At 49.8% G+C, this 20,582-nt stretch overlaps 1 protein-coding gene across 1 annotated transcript; it reads right to left on the bottom strand.

The window, feature by feature from the left end:
* Positions 1–6,681: 6,681 nt before the first annotated feature.
* CUNH16orf89 (chromosome unknown C16orf89 homolog) lies at positions 6,682–20,442 on the bottom strand. Its single transcript, XM_004750431.3, has 9 exons — positions 20,411–20,442; positions 19,872–20,230; positions 15,731–15,880; positions 14,231–14,381; positions 13,119–13,236; positions 11,280–11,415; positions 10,572–10,676; positions 9,398–9,484; positions 6,682–7,052 (listed from the first exon to the last, which is right to left on the bottom strand). Exons 1-9 carry the CDS (start codon positions 20,440–20,442, stop codon positions 6,889–6,891), a joined length of 1,302 nt encoding a protein of 433 aa, XP_004750488.2. The 3' UTR covers positions 6,682–6,888.
* Between the last annotated feature and the right edge of the window lie 140 nt (positions 20,443–20,582).

Here is a 20,582-nt window from a genome sequence, read left to right as displayed (position 1 = left end):
TTATATAATCTTTTAGGGACAAGGACTTTTCCCTGCACAACCACAGGCTAAGTAAAAGTAAGACATTTTACATTAATAGTTTATTAACTAATCCACAGTTCATACTCATAATTTGCCAATTTTCTGTATGATGTCCTTTAGAGCTATTTTTCCCACATCTAGGGTCCAATCCAGGAGCTACATTTCTTGTCGTGTCACTGTGGTCTCCCTGATTCTGGACCAGTTTCTCAGCCTTGGTCTCTTACAACCTTTGATGTAGTTTTGGGTCTCCAATGTTGGGTCCCCCAGTAATGGTCCGTGATTAAAGGAGCTAGACTGACACAAAGTGAAGGTCTAGCTTTCGTGCCAAGCATCAAGAATCAAACCGATGAGCCGGTGCCACACCTCTTACAGAGAGCGCAACGCCTCCCTGCCTCACAGACTAACTTTTATTTTATTTATTTATTTATTAGATTTTTATTTATTTATTTGAGAGAGATAGTGAGCATGAGTGAGGAGAAGGTCAGACGGAGAAGCAGACTCTCCGTGGAGCTGGGAGCCCGATGCGGGACTCGATCCCCGGACTCCGGGATCATGACCTAAGCCTAAGGCAGTTGTCCAACCAACTGAGCCACCCAGGTGTCCCACAGACTAACTTTTATAGTGCAAAGGCCATGTGGTTGAGCCTGGCCGCACACAGGTGGCCAAGGAGATTGCAATACACAGAGGAAGCTGCACAGTCATGCTAGGTCACACATGGGTAGCCAATTGAACTACAAGTCACCCCATAGTAGCTATTTGAACTAGCCTATCACTTTAGTCAGAATGGGCACCCAAAAGTCACCCCAAGGCGGGGTCCATACTCCTTGGTAGCTAGGAGACAGTATGGGCCCCCACTGATTGAATGTCTCCACCTGACCTGACCCACCCTTGTATTTGGGCTTTGTGACCTGGGACTGGTTTCCCGGACTTTTCTTTTTTTTTAAATATTTTATTTTTTTATTTGACACAGAGAGAGAGAGAGAGATCACAAGTAGGCGGAGCGGCAGGCATAGAGAGAGGAGGAAGCAGGCTCCCTGCGGAGCAGAGAGCCCAATGCGGGTCTTGATCCCAGGACCCTGAGATCATGACCTGAGCTGAAGGCAGAAGCCTAACCCACTGAGCCACCCAGGCGCCCCCCGGACTTGCTTTTAAGTAAGTTCTCCTGGGGGGTGGGCAGGGTCAATTTAAGTTTTACCCAATAAACACAAAATGGCAGTTCAACTGGGGTGGCGCCGCTCTGGCTGAATAGGCTCTTACAGATTGTAGGTGAGTTTTGGAGCTGAGGGCCAAGAAAGAATTCTTGAGACTTCTTTGGTGCAAAAAGGTGGTTTTATTAAAGCATGGGATCAGGACCTGTGGGCAGAAACAGCAAGTGCACTGGGGTTGTGAGAAATGGCTGATGATATACTGTAGGGTTTTGGGTGGTAAGGACAAAGGGAGGTGTCCAAAAGCACTTTCATATAAAGAAGATTTTCAGGCTACTGGAGGGCTTGCTATGATCAAGCTAAGGTTGTGTAGTATGTCCCCCACCCTCCCCGTAGCAAATTAAGATAGTTGAGTTTCTGGAATAAGGTCATTCTTCCTACTGGGAGTCAGGGAAGGAGATGAATGGGAGGTGGGAGGGGTGGTTGTGGGTTGTTGACTGGAAGATGTAGGTACAGGCAGTCTCTAGAGAGTTCTGACCTTCCGTCTCCTCCCAACTGTGTCACGTAACAAGCACATAATACCTAAGCACGTAAGTCCCACGGAAATTCTCCATTTGCTGAGCAGCCTATTACATTAATTAAACAAGGAGGCCACTAGATTGATATGGCTTTATGCCATATCTGCTGTTAAAAAACAAAAGTCAACTGAGTGAATTTAAAGATCAAATAGACTTTATTCAATGACTCAAGAATAAGGCAGCATCCCATCTAGCAAATAGAAAGATGCTCCAAAGAGCTGTACAAAATGAAAGGCTTTTATAGGCAGAAAGGGAGGGAGACAAAGAAAGAGTGGATTGTTTTAGGCAAGATCACCTTCCTTTGAGGGAAGGACAAGGGCCTATAGTGCAGATGACTTCACTAGCGCTGACCAGGTAATTGGCTGGTTAAAGGTTTTGATGAGGGAGCAGGAGGCTCAGTTTCATTCCTGGAAGAGGCTTAAACTGTAGTTAAGTCAGATATTAAGTCTTGGTTTGGCTGACATGGGGCTTGGCATATATTACTTCATTGGGGGGTTCTTGTCCCTGTCCCTTTTTTACTTTTTAAATAGCTAATCTCTCCACACAATGTGGGGCTGGAACTCGACCCTGAGGTCAAATGCTGGGGTGGGGGGGTAGGCTGTAGCTCAGTGGGTTAAAGCCTCTCCCTTTGGCTCAGGTCATGATCCCAGCGGGCTCTCTGCTCGGCAGGGAGTCTGCCTCCCTTCCGCTCTCTCTGCCTGCCTCTCTGCCAACTTGTGATCTCTGTCTGTCAAATAAATAAATAAAATCATAAAAAAAAAGTTGTATGGTCTCTGACTAAGCCTGTCAGGCCCCCATTTTTTTTTTAAATACTGTTTACAGAAGCAAACCAAGATGGGCATTAAGGAGGACACTTGATGTAATGAGCATTGGGTGTTGTGTGCAAATTATGAATCACTAAATTCTATCCCTGAGACTAATACAGTATATGTTAACTAAATTTAGTTAAAATAATTAAAAAATTTAGAAAAAGAAGCAAACCAAAACTTAAAGCCTGTAAATGCCTCAAGGTTATGAGATCAAAATGTTAAGGATGACCAATTGCAAATAGCTTTTTAAAAAATTCTTTTTCAGGGGCGCCTGGGTGGCTCAGTGGGTTAAAGCCTCTGCCTTTGGCTCAGGTCATGATCCCAGGGTCCTGGGATCGAGCCCTGCATCGGGCTCTCTGCTCAGCGGGGAGCCTGCTTCCTCCTCCGTGCCTCTCTGCCTGCTTGTGATCTCTGTCTGTCAAATAAATAAAAAATAAAAAAAATCTTTTTCATTTGAGAGAGAGAAAGTATAAGCTGGGGGAGAGGCAGAGAGAAGGGAGAAACAGACTCCCCGCTGAGCTGGGAGCCTGCAGATGCTGGGCTCAATCCCAGGACCTGGAGATCATGAGCAGAGCCTAAGGCAGACAGACGCCCAACCCTCTGAGCCACTCAGGTGCCCCACAAACAGCTTTAACCAACAGCCAACTAGACATAAAGCTATAGGCAATCAATTTCCTTTCTTTCTTTGCTTTCTCACTTTCTTAGTAGAGGTCTTTCCCCTGGCTCATAGCCACTTGGACTGGGTGATATTGCGCTACCCATTGTACAGAAAAGGAAATGGAGGCACAGAGAGGGCAAGCTACCGACCTAGGATCACACAGTTGTTAGCAGAGGTGGCAGGTGGTTCTGAAGTTTGCGCTCACAACTTTTCCTGTACGTGTTTACATCTTAAAGGGAAATACTTTAAAAACAACAATTATTTGTTTAACACAAATCCTCATTTACAGCAGACATTTTTATCTTGACTGAGGGACCTGTTGGGAACATGCTTTTGACAGGAACATTGTTGGAGCACCTAAAATCACAGTGGGGTGAGTGTGAGCACCAAGGAGGGGGGGTGTAGGGAAGCAAATTTTGCCACCCCAAGATATGCCTCTTTGGCATACTGATCATCTTAAGCTGGTTATTTTTAAGAAACTGCAGACAGGGGTGCCTGGGTGGCTCAGTGGGTTAAGCCACTGCCTTCGGCTCAGGTCATGATCTCAGGGTCCTGGGATCGAGCCCCGCATCGGGTTCTCTGCTCAGCAGGGAGCCTGCTTCCTCCTCTCTCTCTGTCTGCCTCTCTGCCTGCTTGTGATCTCTCTGTCAAATAAATAAACTATTTAAAAAAAAAGTAAAAAAAAGAAACTGCAGACAAAGGGAAGTTCTGAAAACAGAATTTACCCTTTTGTAAGTGTGTTTTCATCTCATTACCAGGAAGAGGGGGTGGGTGATCCTAAATTTCTAGAAACTTATGAGTAGAGAAAGCACAGACTTCAGTCTGCTCTTGTTTACTGTGCTTTCCCCGGTAACCTCCCATAAGGGACTCTCCCAGCCCCAGGGTCTTCTCTCATCTTTAGCTGGAAATGGTATTTAGGGTGACCGCTTAGGCCACTGCAGGGACTTATTCAGTTTTCCTGGGTCTCTCTCATGTAGACAGGCAGTATGCACGTTTCTTACACTTCTTTTTTGTTTTGTTTTTCTCCTGTTAATTTGTCTCATGTCAACTTAATTTCCAGACCAGCCTAAAGAGTCTTGCAGGGTAGGGGGGGAGGAACCTTACTTATACCTCTGGATATACGTATTGAGGTCACTGCCCCAGTGTCAAACGTAGATGTTCCTTTTATCTACCACCTGATGTCATACAGGTCCAGGCCTTGGTGACCCCACAGTCCTCAGCCTTGGTGAGCATCAGAATCCCTTGGGAGTTTGCCAAGGAGACATATCCCCAGGACCCCTCCTGGGGGCTGAATGAGAATCTCTAGGGACAGAGGTAGAGAGTCTGCATGTTTGTTTGTTTGTTTGTTTTTTAAGGATTTTATGTATTTGAGAAAGAGAGAGAGAGAGAGCACAAGACGGGGGAGGGTCAGACGGAGAAGCCCACTCCCCACTGAGCGGGGAGTCCGAGACTCAATCCGGATCCTGGAACTCCTGGGATCATGACTTGAGCTGAAGGCAGATGCTTAACTGACTGAGTCACCCAAGCGCCTGAGAATCTACATGTTTAACAAGATCTCCCCAACTAGTCCTGATGCCAGTGGCCACAGGCCACATACGGAGAAACTCCTCTAGGAAGGTAGCGAGCCAGTATTTAGAATATGGGAAGGAGACTCATCACTGGTGTTTTTACCTCTTCTCAGTGCCCTACAGCCCTTATAACCCAAAGATGTGACAGTTCAAGTGGGGTTCATCTTGCAAATTTTTCTTCCCATGTCCCAGTTAGCTTTAGGATTCCCTTTTCCTGAAAGTGACTTATAAACCCAGATTTCCTCTAGAGTCATTGCCCCCCTCATCCCCACCCTTGTTGGGTTAATTAAGCCTACTAAATAAACATGTATCAATGTCAGGCTCCAGTGACTAATCCATCTAGAATGCAGGAAGGACACAGGGTGAGACATAATCCCCCCTAATCCGGTTATGGGCTGCCCACCCTCTCTAGGCTGTGTGCCTGTCTTGGTAAACTTTGCTTTGTGATCCAGTATGTGGAAGAAATCCTTGAAGCCTATGGAGTGCCAAGTAGGTATTAAATTCCGGCCCTTGGTTCCTCAAGAAAACTAGCAACCCAGAAGCAAGTCAAACTTGTCAGCGAAATCCAGGACCATTTCTCTGTGCCTGACAACTTAAGAGCACTTTCAGGAAAGCATTCAGGGGCACCAGAAGAGGATTAGACAGAGGAGACTAACTCCCAAGAGAAAGATTTAGAAGAACCACTGGCCCCCGCAGGATTATTCAGCTGAGCACAGAAGGAGCAGGGGTGTTTGAATTCAGATTCTCCAGTACAACTCCTACTCACACAGGGAAGATCAGCAACTGTTTTTCACTGTGAAGCAAAGCAACGTGAAGGACTTAAAGAATCTGCAAGCTCAGGGGCACCTGAGTGGCTCAGTGGGTTAAGCCTCTGCCTTTGGCTCAGGTTGTGATCCCAGTGCCCCATGTCAGGCTCTCTGCTCTATGGGGAGCCTGCTTCCTCTCTCTCTGCCTGCCTCTCCACTTACTTGTGATCTCTGTCTGTCAAATAAATAAAATCTTTGAAGAAAAAAAAAAAGAGAACCTTCAAGTCCAAAGGACTGGAGTTTTAGATGATTTTTTGACCCCAGTCTTCTTTTGACATGCCTCTGTACATAGCCTGATATCTATACCACAGACAGTGGCTGGACCCATGATAACATTCCAGAAGGTCTTTCCTTGTGTCAGAGTTCCAAGGAATTTTATGTCAGCTGTACTTCAAGAAAACAAATCAGAACTGTAGCTGACATGCTCAGATATACTCACACTGAAGCAGAACACCAGGGAGGAAGCACGTGCTGGGAATAAGAAAAGGGCTGACAAGTCAGCTCTCCATGCCCACTGCTTCGGGACAAGCTCCCCAGGTAATGTGACATCACCCCTGCTGCTGCAGGAGGGAACACTCACCTGGCACCTACTGTGTTATAGGAATGGTTCTCGGTACCCTACAAAGATGATGGTCACAACACTGCAAGTGATCTTCAGGCAGGTGCCGTAATTATCCCAGTTGTACTGATGAGAAACAAAGTCACAGAGACACTAACTGACCCTGCCGAGGACACAGAGCTCATCAGCGGGACAGCTGGGATTTGGACGCACGCAGCCTGGGCACAGCCGCACCATTAACCACGATGCTACACTGCCTTTTGTCAAATGACGTGGCTGTGGCAGGACACGACATGACACTAGAGTTCCTTGCACAGACATAAACATTTTATGTTCTGCCTTTTGTGACCACATCTCAAGTTCAGTCATGACTCGACTGTTACATTCAGAGACCCTTATTTCTCCCACTGGGAAAGATGCAACCATTGACATCTGAACGAACTGCCTTTAACGCTCACATTATGGGTCTCCTTGGAGTTTGTGTCGTGACTTGAAAACAGAGCCCTAGAAGTTGTCCCCACGGCTGAGAAACACGACTCGACTGCACTCTAAATTTATTCATTTCTGCTTCCACGCCTGGCTCCCACGCCTGGCTCCAGCCCCACATCACCTTCCCTGGCCCTGCTCCCCGAGGGGACGAAGCTGGGCTGCTTTTCTGGTTGTTTCTTCTGCTGCCTCCTTGTCAGGGCATGGCCTGGGCACCTGGGATTTAAGGGAGGAAGGTCTGACGAACGGTATCCATTTTCATCTTCCAGTGGCAGGCGTGGACACATTTGTCTCAGCGACTACAGCTGGTGCCAGTGAGGACTGCCACAGCTCTCCACCTGCTGGGGGGTGTTCCGCCAGGACGTAGAGGAAGCCCCCCAGGGCGGCCACAGCCATGGCTGTGTTGTGGGAGGAACAGCCATCTGGGGAGAGAAAGCCCTCCCTGTGAATCCTGTGTTGAATACTGGCCACAGTTCTGTCATGAGTGGTTTTTGGATACTTCCCCAGCCAGCCAGGTCCTGGGCCACCACCCATCCACCAGCTGCCATGAGTGCTGGCCACTAATAGCTCCCGTCTCCAGAGAAATGACCCTGGCCAGTTGGAGCCTCCTCATCAAGAAGGTTATGCCTCCTCCCAGTGACTTACTAATACATGACACAAAAGACCAGCCTTCCATCTGGGGGGGGGTGACTCAGGTGCAATTTCCACTCCAGAGCCCCCCTCCCCTGGGATCTGACCTGAGGCCACACCCTTGTCCAGCTCCTTCCCACCTCCCCTTGCTCTGAGGGCCTGCATGAGACCTTCTAGGATAGCATCCTGTTGCCCATTTTTGCAGATAGGGAAACCAAAGTTCGGTAGCAGGGATGAGCTCCCCAACACTGGAGTCCCCAGGGCTCATTTTTTGACCTTGATAGCCTCTCTCATTCCTGCCTTAATTTTGTCTGGTCCCAGGTGACCCTGAGCACCTGCCTGACACCTGCCAGAGCAAGAACCCCTTAGAGGTTTCTTTGTTCTCTAACCCCCAAGTGGGCCACCCACCTCTGTTTCTGAGCAGGTGGAGAGGGAGCCAGGACTTTCCTCGCCCCTCACGGTCTTGGAGATGGGAAGAACCTCAGCTAGGGCCTTTGGAGGGAGGGAGAATGCAGGTTCCAAGGAGCCTAATTATGCACGCCAGCAGCTCACACTGTGATACGCCAAATACCATGGGGAGTGCTCTGCTTGGTGATCTGATACTAACCCCCAGCAGCTCTATGAAGGAGGCACTGGTAGGTCCTGATTTTATAAAGAAATGGAGGACCAGAAGGGTCGAGTGATCCCCACAGTGAGGAAGAAGCAGAAGCAGATTCCAGCTCTGACAGCATGATTTCAAATCCTGTGCCCTAAATCTCCACGCTGGCTGCCCCCTGCTCCATGGGTGTGCAGGGGGTGTGCTCCAGAAGGAAAGGAAGCACTGCTCCCTCCTGGGCAGTTCCCTCCACTGCCATCAATCTGTAGGGACCCCGGAAGGATCTCGGCCCTTTCTGCACCTCCCTCTCCAGTCCCAGCTCAGTCGTACGGTCTAGCTGTGTGCCTCTGGGCAGCAGCCAGCTCTCCAGTGCGTGCACAGCAGAACCCCTACCACCTGGCCATGGGTAGCCACAGCCCCTTGTGTCAGGGGCCTCTTGTGGTCTCCTGAGAACTTCTCTCCCTCCCCCAACCCAGCCTTTGGATTTGTACTTCCACTTCCTTCCCTTGCCTACCTGCAGGCAGATGATGAGGCTACAGTGGGGCTCATGGGGAGACATTTAGTTACTGGAATCATCCACCAACCTATGCTGGGTATCTGCTCTGGGGGCTGGCTATCACATCTCTTTTCCTGCTTGTGTTTTGCGGATATTTATTTTTTAATAAAATAAAAAAAGGAAAAAATCAAAAAATTTTAAAAAGGAATCAGTTCTTCTCTTCCTTCTTCCTCCCTGCCTCCCATATTAAATCTTGCCTTTCTTCCCTTCCCAATATAACTGGATCTGATTCTCGGTTTCTCTACACTGGTGGACTGACCACGCAATTTATCTTCTCAACCAGGGATACTTCGGGGAGGAAAGGGGGTACTATTCATAATGGCTCCGGGACAAGAGGTGTAAGCTGGGGACATCTGGACATGTGGCCACGGGGATTGCATTGCTCACTTGCCTGTTGGCTCAAAGATTCCCTCCTGCCCTTTTTTGGCTCCAAACCACAGTGCACTGACCCTTCCAAACTACATTTCCCAGGATGCCTTGCCCATCAGCTTCTGTCTAGGTTTGAGCAATAGCAGACACAAGCTGAAAGAGGGGATACTCCTCCCCATCTTTGCCTCCTCCATGGCCAGCCCCTGCAGGCTCTCCTAACCCTGCCTGGCTCCACAGTCCCTCCAGCTCTGTTTCTGGTGAGGGTCGTGGCTTCCTGCAGTGGTTAGTCTCTGGGTTTTCTCGCTTTTCTGGGCTCATCTCTTGCAACACCTTTGAGAAGAGTTCCCTGCATTAAACTCCCCCTGCCTCAAGTTCCCGGTGCTGGTTCCGTTTTCCTGACTTGACCTAGACAGTGAGGGGGTGCTCTCTGTTGTCATTTTCAGTAACACGCTGAAACTTCTTTTATGTTCCCTTCCTGGAGACAAGATCTCTGGACTCCCGCTTCCTACCCTGCCCTGAGGGAATAAGGCACATTTCCACTGAGGTCAATCTGTGTGCAGCCTTTCTGGGGTGTATCTTGGTTTCATGCCCAGAAGGCCGCTGGGTATTTTCATTACCTGTAAATTGTTTTTCTCGCCTCTTCACTCTCCTCAAAACATGCTGTTGGTGTTGAACGGCTTTTGATAATTCTTCATCTTCAGCAGCTGGGAGAAGAGTTGAAAGGTGACCTTCTCAAGATGGATTTTCACACCTTACTCACCAACCCCCCCCCCCCCCCCCCCCTCACAATACCTCAAGAAACTTGGGACTTGCCTCTGGAGGTTCTTCCAGAAGGTTCCTGGAGCACCTGTCTGCAGATCCTTACATACTGCCTCAATTTGCCCTCTGCTGATGTTTCTCCCATTGTGGTCCCCCAACCACCCATATCAGGGCAGCTGATGCGGAGGAACTTCTTAAATATGCACTTTCCACAGGCCCACGTTCTGTCTGCTCAGTCGGAAGGTCTGGGGGCCTCAGAACCTTCATTTTATCACCTGTTCTATTCTAAAATTAGACTATCTTATTTCAAAAGCTTTGCCTCCTTGAGGCATTCCAGGCTTTAGCCTGTACTGGAAACCTCCTCTGTGCCACAAACAGGACAAATGGTTTCCCATGTATTATGTCTACTCCTCATAGCTCAGGAAGGAAATTATTATACCCATTTATCTACAGAAGAGGAAGTCAAGGCTCAGTGAGTTAAAAGGGACCAGCTGCCCAGTGTAACACAGCTGGAAAGGGACTGTGTCCTCTCTGCCTCCTCTTCTAGGTCACTTGCTGCAGACATCTCCCTGAATATTCTCGCCCAAAGAAACTTCTTCCACATTCTTTTCTTTCTCAGCCTGTTTCTTCTTCACAGCCCTTATCAGAACTCACAATTAATTCACTTATTGGTTAATTTAGATGGCTTCTGCCTCTTTTCTTCAGGGTCAAAGTATACCCTGGATCCTAGAAAGGGTCTGGCCCAAAGCAGGTGCTTAGGAAATAGTCACCGAAGCAATGCATTTGTTCCTGCAGGGGCAGGGGGCCAGCACCTTCCAACGAGACTTTCTCCCATCCTGCAAAGTTTTGGCTTCCAAAGATCCAAGCCCATTTCCACGTGTGTGTGTGTTCGCCTGTGTGTTCGCATGTATATATGTGTTGCAAATCTCTCTCTGAGCCACTAGGACTGCTCTATCACCTTTCTTCACTTGGCCTAGAAACCCAGCCCCCCACCAGCCTCCTGCTTTCAGCCAGGGTGGACGTGCACCTCACCGGGCCTCCCGAAGCATCCTTCCTGTGGCTTCTGCCAGTTGAGAATGGCTTCCAGCCACTGGAGCTTGTAGAAGTCCAAGAAGCCACTGATTCCACAGAACATGACTGGAAGCAAAGACAGAGGATGCTCTACAGGCCTTCCTCCAGGCCCACCAGCTTCCAGCGTCCAAGGCTGCACAGTGCCACGAGCCTCCTCCTGCCAGCAGGTAGGGGCTCAGGGCAGTGACTGGAATAAGGCGACTCCCAGACTAGGTCCTGCCTCCACTGAGGGCCTTGATGGGAGTCACTCAAGAGTTAGTGTCAGTCGAGGGATCCAGACCCCCACGCCAAGGAGCAACCACTATGAGATGCCTTTCCTGCCTCATCTCTGAGCTGGTCAGTCAGTCCAGAGTTCCATCACCGTGTCAGCCTTGGGGGCAGGAAGCAGTCACGTTGTGGCAGGTAAAATACAGGACGCCCAGTTCAAGTCGAGTGTCCAATAATCACAAATGCAAATTTTAAAGCACAAGAGTATCCCAGGGAATGTTCAGGATATACTTGTACTAAAAATATATTCAGTTTATCTGGAGTTCAAAGTTACTTGGGGCATCTATATTTCTTTTGCTAAATCTGGCAACCCGTGAGTGCGTGTGTGTGTGCATGCGTACGTGCCCCCTGGACCAGGCACACCCCTCCGCTCTGTCAGTAGAGAGGAGTGCCAGGGCTCACTGTTCTCCATGAAGATGTCCCGGGTCGGGTAGGCATATCCAATGGCCTCAGCTCTCCGGTTCAGCTCCATCATGTTGGCACAAAATAGATTCATGTAGTGTTGGCTCTGGCGGAACAGCCCCTCTGTGCATCCCTTCTGAGGGGAAGAAACAGCCAGAAGGATAGATGACACACCCACACTCCACCACAGGGGAAGGCTTGTAGTTCTGAGATGGTCTGGAAGGAGGCTGCCTTTGAGGCAGGTCTTTCCTCTTTTTCCAGAATTTCTTCCCCATCTATACCCCTGGACTGCTGGAGGCTCCATCTCTGGGTGGGGTGGCAGGGGGGGGGCGGCGCGGATCAGAAAGAGCTGGGTTTGAGTCCCAGCTCTGCCACTCAGGAGTGGTGTGACCTTAGCCGGCCACGTTAACCTTTCTGAACCTCGAGGGTCTCAGCCACAGGGGAAGGGTGATGTGTCTGGGACTGCACCAGAGGCACTCGCTTGGATGGGCGGTACCATAGTCGGGAAGTACCCGACACAGCCTGAAACTGGAGCGATATAACCATTCGCTGCCGCCCCATTCCGATTTCAGGCTAACCCAGCTGGCTAGCTTCAGTGCTGCTCAAAGTGTGGGCCACGGACTGGTCTCAGGGACGGGACAGGAGACGAGAGGTGGATTTGCCAATTTCTGTAACACTGTATCAGAGTAGCCTTCTACCTGTCCAATCTAATAAGCAAAATAGTTTTCCTCGTAATTTGATTGTTATTGTATTTACAGAAATACTGGATGGGGACAGCTTGCCAACAAATAACAACAATTTTTTTTTAAAAATCTGCCTAACTAAAACATTAAGTACCTTCTCAGCTAAGAATTTCTTTCTTTCTTTTTTAAAGATTTATTTATTTATTTGACAGACAGAGATCACAAGTAGGCAGCGAGGCAGGCAGAGAGAGGAGGAAGCAGGCTCCCTGCTGAGCAGACAGCCCAACACGGGGCTCGATCCCATGATATCACGATCTGAGCCGAAGGCAGAGGCTTTGACCCACTGAGGCACCCAGGCACCCCTCAGTTAAGAATTTCTGCACAAGAAATAACCTCTTTCAATGGAGATAATGAGCCTTACCTTTCCATATGGGGAAATATATATGCTTAAAAATTATTATCCTAATTTAGGGTTCCTGGGTGGCTCAGTTGGTTAAGCGTCTGCTTTCGGCTCAGGTCATGATCCCAGGGTCCTGGTATGGGTCCCGCATTGGGCTCCCTACTCAGTGGGGAGGGCTTGCTTCTCTCTCTACCCCTCTCCATACTTGTGATGTCTCTCTCTCTCTCTCAGATAAATAAATAAAATGTTTAAAAAATAAAATTATAAAAATAATTTTATAAAACTAAAATTATTGTCTTTATTTAGTGAAGTTTGAGCTCCTGGGCTTGGAAGAGCATTGGAGGCTGCAGAGGTCAGGGTGGGGCTGGTTTGTCTTGGTTTGTTTTTCTGAAAGCTGCTATGGACCAAATATTCGAAATCCTTTTCCATTTGTTATTGTTTACGGAGTTCTTTCTGCTGCTTCTCTTTTACTCTTTCTCTTTGTTTTCCCGGCGCCTACAATCCAGTTTTGCATGCAGTGCGATCTGTCCAACTAGAATCCCAAATCCTGCCCCCCCACCCCCACCCCTAGTCTGGTTCAATGTTATAGCAGACAGATGGCAGACTACTCTTACTTCTCCCTCCTGATGTCCAAAGCACAAGCCCCAAACCCCGCTTATTTTCCTGGTGTGTAGCATGCAAAACTGCACCACCACAAGCCCCTTCTAATCTTTGGCTCTCCTCTGTGCGTGTGGCTGGCCCATGTGGGGCACTTACCATTCTGGCCGAGAGGAAGAACAGCAGCTGGTGGGAGAGGCCGTACCCCGAGCAGCCGGGCTTGGTCATGAGGGTCCTGCACAAGTCTGAGAGCCTGCAGGGCTGGCTGCTGTCTGTCCTGCAGAAGAAGTGGTTCAGGCGCCCTGAAGGAAGCCTGAGGACATGAAGCCTGTTCCGGTCCCCAGCCCCCCACTTGTTATTAGAACCCCAGTATGTTCTAGGGACCCAGCTGTGCTACCCCAGCAAGGGGAGGCGACCCTGGAGTTATCCTGGATTGGGCAAGCTCCAAGGGGCTGCGACTTGCTCTGTGGGACCCCCAAGTACAGTCCTTGGGGGACCACCCACTACCCTACCCAGCAATTCTATGAACCTAGGGCTGATTCAGGGCTGGTACCAAGCCCCCTGCACAGCAGGATGAAATTGTAAGCGTCACTAGGCTCTACTCCTGCTTGCAGAGACCTACAGCCCAGTGAGGGGGCCAGAGCCCTAGATTAATGTAAATTCTATCTATGGCTACCGGTGGTGCTAGGAGAGTCAGCCTAGGGAGGTCAGGGAAGGTTCTGGAAGAAGGATGCTGGAGTGGCTCTAAGGCGTAAGCAGGGTTACTTAGGCAGGGGGTGGGGTGGGGCAGGTGGGAGGAGGACCACAGATAACAGCGGGGCACAGGCAAAGGTTTAGAAGTGGGACAGAATAGGTCCTTTTGAGGGCCTGACAAGAGCCCCAGGGGCTGGACTAGAGGGGCCCGGGGACCTGTAAGGGCAGCAGGAGCTGGGGCTTTGTTCTGAGAACAACAGGAAGCTTCATACTGGGGGCGGAATGTTCAGATGTGGCTTTTGAAAGGATCCCTCTTGTGTGAGAGACCAGTGGGGGGGGATGCGTTCAGGGTATGGGGTGGATGTTTGGACCCAGCTGGAAGTCTCCAGTGGAGAGCGGGGCTGCGGGGGAGGCAGCTTAGGTGCAACGGGGGTGAGAGAGGTTGGTGTCAGGGTGTCTGGGAGGTGGGGAGGCTGTGTTTGGTTCTGCACAGATCCTTGGACGTTGGAGACAGGAGGACTAGCAGAGAGCAAGTGATCTGGGTTTTTGGAAAGTGAGGGCAGGTGTAGGGGGCCCACCCTGTTCCCAGCAGCTGCACCAGACAGGAGTCACTGCGTTCCTCGGAGAAGGAGTCCTGTGGCTCAAACGTGGGGTAGACCATGGAGGCATCTGTGCTGGTCCAGGCATGTGGAAGCTTCCAAAACCCAGGCTGGATGGTCGGCTGGAACTCTGGCAGAAAGGCGGGGTGAAGAGAAAGCACCCAGGGGCAGTGCACCACACCTTGCCTAATTGCACCCAGGCTCCTACAGCCCAAGCCCAGGAACTGGGTGTCCCTGCCCAGGTAGCCCTGACCGCACACAAGCCTGCCCAAGGCTCTGAGCCTTGCCTGCTGCTTGCACATTATGTTTGAAACATTCAGGAAGCTCCTCCTCTAAAAAAAAAAAAATTTTTTTTTTTTAATCAATAAGAATTGGGGTGCCTGAGTGGTTCAGTCAATTAAGCTTCTGCTTTCAGCTCAGGTCATGATCTCAGGTCTGGGGATCGAGCCCCAAGTCAGGCTCCCTGCTCAGCAGGGAGTATGCTTCTCCCTCTGCCTCTGCCCCTCCTCACAGCTTGTGCTCTCTCTCAAATAAATAAATAGATAAAATCTTTTTTTTTTTTTAAAGATTTTATCCATTTATTTGACAGAGGTCACAAGTAGGCAGAGAGGCAGGCAGAGAGACAGAGGGGGAAGCAGGCTCCCTGCCGAGCAGAGAGCCCGATATGGGGCTCCATCCTAGGACCCCGAGATCATGACCTGAGCTGAAGGCTGAGGCTTTAAGCCACTGGGTGACCCAGGAGCCCTAATAAATAAAGTCTTAAAAAAGAAAGAAAGAAAGAAAGAAAGAAAGAAAGAAAGAAAGATGCTGAGGGACTTCTTTAGGATAACACAGGTTGGGATGGTCTTATGGGCCAGGATGGGGCACATGGAGATCGGAGGTAGGGAGGGCGGGGATGTGGTGGTCTGCAGCTGGGCTGCTGTGTGAGAAGGAAGGGTGTACTGGCTAACCATCTCCTTGTGCATTCCCACACACCTGCCTGGGAGCTGGGAGTCTAGGCGGCCAAACAAGCGTGAGGGGCTGGTTTTATACATCATCCCCCTTTACCACCCCAGGAATGATTCACACCAGGCTTACAGCGTGGATCAGAGAGATACTAGCAGAATGCTAATATTTGGTGTGCAAAGGGCTGAATTATTTTTGAGACATCTTACTCTCTGGGACAGACCAGACCCTCCCCTCTTGTCTAGGATGCAGGCTTCCAAGCCTTGGGTAAGCTGAGCAAGGGGAGGCATGTTCCCTACTCCCAGCCACTCTGCCCCACCATTCAACCCCTCCCTGTCTCATCACTCCCTGTATAGGTGGGAGAGGTCATCACAAGCTGGCCAGGGATGGCCAAACATTCCCCAAGTTCAGCCTGTGTGCTAGGCCCACAGGAATCAGTTGGTTACAGATTGTCCCAGATTCTCCGTTACACCAGGAGGAGTGCCCCCAGATGCTGTGTTCCTGAAGTAATGGGACTTTAGCCCCTGCTTTTACCTCTTAGGTACTTGGGATCACTCAGCTTGAGGTAGGAGATGGATCTGTGAAGGAGAGGTTCTAGCTTTTCCACCAGCTTCCCCACACGCAGGCTCAGCTGCTGCATCTGGGGGTCCTGGGCCCACTTTTCCTGAACACCTTTTAGCTGCACTGGAAAGGAAAAGACTTCATTCATTCCATCATTTGACAAGGAATTTGAATAGAAAAGATTATCCAAACTTATAATGCTTATTGAACCTCCTTTTCTCCTCCAGTTCCTGAGAGGAAAGAATTGGCTGAGCTTACTGGAAATGAGGCCTGTGGGGCTCAGCTGGGTGATGGGGGTGGGGCCAGTGTGCCGGAAGTTGGCAGCTAAGGATTTGGTTTCGGGAGGTGGGCCTGAGTTTAGATCCTGACTCGAATTCTTTCTTGTTGGATGACCAGAGAAAGATATTTAATTTCTTTTCATTTTACTTTCTTCATCTATGAAATGGGGGAAATGATGGTCCTTACTTCTTAGAGTGGGGAGTTCTAAGGATTAAATGAACTAATGCATAGAGAAGACTTAGCATTGTCCACGGTGCAAAGTAGGCACTTAATAAAGTTTAGTTGTAAGTATTAATTAGGGAGATCTAAGGTTTGCTGTACAAGAATAAGGAAGGGATTCAGATGCTGGGTGGAAAGCCGCGGTGTACAGTTGAGCAGGTTGTATACTGCACAAGGGCAGCATATATTCCTATCATGGGTTTGTATTTGTTAAATATCTTTTTTTTAAAAGATTTTATTTATTTATTTGACAGAGAGAGATCACAAGTAGGCAGAGAGGTAGGCAGAGAGAGAGAGAGAGAGAGAAGCAGGCTCCCTGATGAGCAGAGAGCCTGATGTGGGACTCGATCCCAGGACCCTGAGATCATGACCTGAGCCGAAGGCAGCGGCTTAACCCACTGAGCCATCCAGGCGCCCTGGGTTTGTATTTGTATTAAAACAATTCTCCAGCAGATGGCAGGCAAACGACTTGAGGAAAGAGACACCTTTTTCTAATTTTCACGTTAGAATTCACATTTCAAATTTCACATTTTGACTAGCAGTGGTTCTGCAGGGGTTGGAGAAAATGGTCATGGTGGGGAGAGAAAAGGTGGTCGAGAGAGGAGATGTGAGGGAAAGCCTCAGCACAGGGCTGAGAGGATGATAGATGGCCTGAGTCCAGATAAGAACTTTGTTGGGGAGGGAGGATGTGGTTTAAGAGTGTGTTAAGCAAGTCCTGTGGGGGGTGATGGGCTCTATAACACTCTTCTCCAGTTTTGGCTCTCTCCCTGCACTTGAACCTAGGCTGTCTGCTTCTGAAACCTTGTTCCAGACTGCTTGACTCTGTTGCAGCTGGAGGGTACTGTCCTGGCAACCAGAAGGGGTAGCCAAGTTAGCAATGAGGTGCACCCAACCTGGCTTCATGGTGGTATTTCTCCCTGCCTGGGTGGCTGCTGCTGCCACCTTTTGGATCACCGTCCTGGCTGGCAGAGGCAGCTGGAGGGACCCTTTTCTCTCTTAGGGAGGGTCAATGTCCACTTGTCTAGCCCCAAGCAGAAAGGATTCGGGAGAACAATGGGTATCTTGTTGTAACTGGACCCCCCCTACTGTGAACCCCTTCTCTCTGTCCTGGGAGGCTGAGAATGAAAATAGGACCTTCACAAGGAGTGCTGTGGCAACCCGCCAGTTTCCACACCCTTTCAAGGCCTTCCTGCATCATATGGGGCTGACCCTCGAAACCAATAAGAAATTGGGGAAATGATGGTGTGTGACCTCCAAGGCTTGGTTGTAAAAGACAAGGCAACTGCCTTGCTTCTCTGAGGTCACTTACTCTGGGAAAGCTGGCTGCCATGTTGCCAGGGCACACAGGTAGCCATATGGCGAGGTCACATGGTGAGGCTCCTGCCAGCACTAACTTGGCAGGCCTGGGAGTGAATGGGGTGGCTCCTCCAGCCCCAGTCAAGCCTTCGGATGATCACAGCCTGGCTGACATTTTGACTCCAATCTCATGTGAGACCCTGAGCCAGAACCCTAGCCCAACTCTTCCTAGATTCCTGACAAACAGTCATGGTGAGATGGTAACTGTGTTGCCATTTTATGCACCTGTTTAGGGATACTTTGTTACACATCTATAGGTTATGGCAAAGGGATAGAGGAGAGCTGTGGAGAGGAGAGGAGAGGAGAGGAGAGGAGAGCAGGGGGTGGCCCTGGTCTGAGGCTGTTGTGTGGTGTTGGGTTGCGCCACCATTTCCCTCCTTCCCAGCCACCTCAACCCAGTGATGATTCAGACAGTGGGCGCTGAGTCAGACAGAGCAGGGTTCTAAGCCCACTGCCTACACTTGCTTGCTATGTGACCCTGGACATTCTCTAAAGTCTGTCCCTGATCGGTGAAAGGGGATAATCATAATGAACTTACTTCAAGGATTGTGGGGAGAAGTCAGCAAAATACCCCATATGAGCGTTAACCTTGTGCCAGCACTTAGTGGGTACTTAGCAAACTTTATGTTTTATTATCTCATGGACCCCAGAAAGCACACGGCCAAGGGAACCACCTGCCCTTCCTTCTCTCTCCCTAAAGAAATAACAGGCCCATGGGACGGCTGCTGACAAAACCTGTTGTCTTGTTCCAGGAACAACAACAGCTGCTTAGATGAAGCCCAGTGCTGTGCCTGACATCTAGGGTGGTCAGAAAAGTCAAGGCAATGTCCACTCTCCCCTCAAGGGCTGTTGGAGTTCGATTTGAGTATGATCAGCTGTGAAGCCGATCATACTGGAGAGGTTACCGGACCTCTCTGTGCCTCAGGGTCCCCACCTGCAGGGAGAGCAAAACAGGACACTTCCCTCTCTGGGCTGCTTGGAGATTACTAGCATCCAAAGGTACATTGCCAGGCCACTTGCTGTGGCTTTGTGGGGCTCTTTCTTTATTAAAAAAAAAAATAGATCAAAGAGAAAGTCTTAAGACTGTATAAGTGTAAATATGGATCTGTTGACATTATATATTAGAGCATTCTCTTTGACTTAAAAGTTTATTTTTATTCCTTCTAACTTTAACAGAAATCAAAACAGGGTGCCTGGGTGGGTTAGTCGGTCAAGTGTCTGCCTTCGGCTCAGGTCATGATCCCAGGGTCCTGGGACTGAGTCCTGCATCAGGCTCCCTGCTCAGTGGGGAGTCTGATTCTCCCTCTCCCTCTGCCCCTCTCCCCTGCTCATGTTCTCTCTCATGCGCATGCTCTCTCTCAAATAAATGAAATTTAAAAAAAGAGAGAGAAATCAAAACATTTTCACGAGCCTCTGAAAGTATCTTGTGCCTCATGGGGAAGCCTGCCTTGTGGTTTATTATTATTACTCATTTCTAGAGGCAGTATAGGACAGGCTGGGATTAAATGGAGACCCTGGTCCTAGCCTGAGAGGATCTTGGATCTTGGGGGTCTCCAGGATGGCACTTGGGGGCTCAGGAGTGTGGGGAGGACACTGGGAGGCCAGGCATGGGAGCAGACCTGGCCCCTCTTCTTGCTGGGACCTGGAGTCCAGGTGGATGGAGGTGGCAAGCTGTGCTGGTCAACCCCAGAGGGGGTGATGGGGAAGGGGGGCCTGGCCAGAGCCCCAGGCTGATACTAAGTCAGCTCTGTCAGTTAGGTCAAGGTGGCCTTTGGAAAGGGGCTCCTGTAACTGGAAGTGTGAGTGGGGTGGTTCCTTGTTTGCCTTGGCCTATTGTCAGCTCCTTCTAGAGGATCTTATATCCCTGAAAGCTGAACAAACACTTGGCTCTTATCTTGGAGCCTTCAGGTGGCTTTGGGTAGAAGTGGAGGGAGTGCACTGCAGCCCGATCTTAAGGGTTTCTGGTTTTTCCATAGCCACGCTCCCATTAAGGCCCCTTGAGAGGGCATACCCCTCTGCCCATCTTGTTCGGGACCTATCAGGACCATCCCTCTCAAATGAATCATTTCCTCCCAGGAAAAGAATAATTTCCAAATCTTTTCCCATGTAGTGTCTGAATCCTTTTTGCTCCTAAAATAATTGAGTACAGCAGGGCCCCAAGAGGGCTCCAAAAGGAGCAAGCCTCCTAGCAGAGCAGGGAGGTGACTGGCTGAGAACTGTTTTTCTGGTGGCCCATCCAGGGGAACAAGAGTGCACCCACCTTCCAGCACCCGGAACCCCACCACGCCGTCCAGGTTGATTTCAGGCAGCCTCTTCTTCAGGAAGGAGGTGGCTCTCTCCAGCGCCGAGAGGATAAGGCCCATGATGGTGGCCTTGCCCGCTGGGGTGTCCGGTGGTGCCAGCGAGGAGGGCTGCAGAGGGGGTGGTGATACCAGCAGCAAGAGCAGGAGCAGGAGCCATGAGCTGGACATGGCTGGCCCTCTGCCTGAGGCTGGAGGAGTGTTGCAGTTCCAGGCAGCCCGCTCCCATATACACTCCTCCTGTCCCTTCCTCCTTGCTCCTCCCCTGCAGAGCTGGAGACAATGGGCAGGCAGGGCTGACCCAGCAGTCTGGGGTAGCCTGGGCAGAGCGCCATGGGAAGGGCTGCTGCAGGGGTCTGCTTACTGCAGGCAGGGGATGGGGTGGGTGGGGTGGGCGGCAGTCAGGCCATTTCTGGACTGGAGACAGTTGGCTGCAAGCTTCCAGCCTTTCCTTCTCATTCTTGATTCTCCAGGCCCATGGGCTAAGTCTTGGACCTACCAATTGCAGTTATACTCCAGATCTAAAAACATGGAAACGTAAAGGTTTTTCCTTTTTTGTTGTTTGAAATAAGTTTGGAACAAGCTTGTTTGAAACAGGATATTAACTGTGAAGGCAGGACACGTAGGCACTTAAAAAATCATCCAGTGGCCACATTTTATTTTATTTTTTT

The sequence above is a fragment of the Mustela putorius genome, unplaced genomic scaffold (assembly GCF_011764305.1).
Source record: "Mustela putorius furo isolate JIRA1106 unplaced genomic scaffold, ASM1176430v1.1 tig00004007_pilon_pilon_pilon, whole genome shotgun sequence".
Lineage (NCBI taxonomy): Eukaryota > Metazoa > Chordata > Mammalia > Carnivora > Mustelidae > Mustela > Mustela putorius.
This window is presented reverse-complemented; position numbering and strand designations above follow the sequence as displayed.

What these genes read in the sequence shown, in the direction of transcription:
- CUNH16orf89 (XM_004750431.3), bottom strand. Translation starts at nt 20,442, where the DNA reads ATGTTTTTAGATCTGGAGTATAACTGCAATTG. An exon ending in TCTTCCTCTCGGCCAGAATG is followed by an intron (nt 11,416 to 13,118) that starts GTAAGTGCCCCA and finishes TCTTCCCCTCAG; the next exon opens with AAGGGATGCACAGAGGGGCT. An exon ending in GCGAGAAAAACAATTTACAG is followed by an intron (nt 7,053 to 9,397) that starts GTAATGAAAATA and finishes TTCTCTCCCCAG; the next exon opens with ATGGCTGTTCCTCCCACAAC.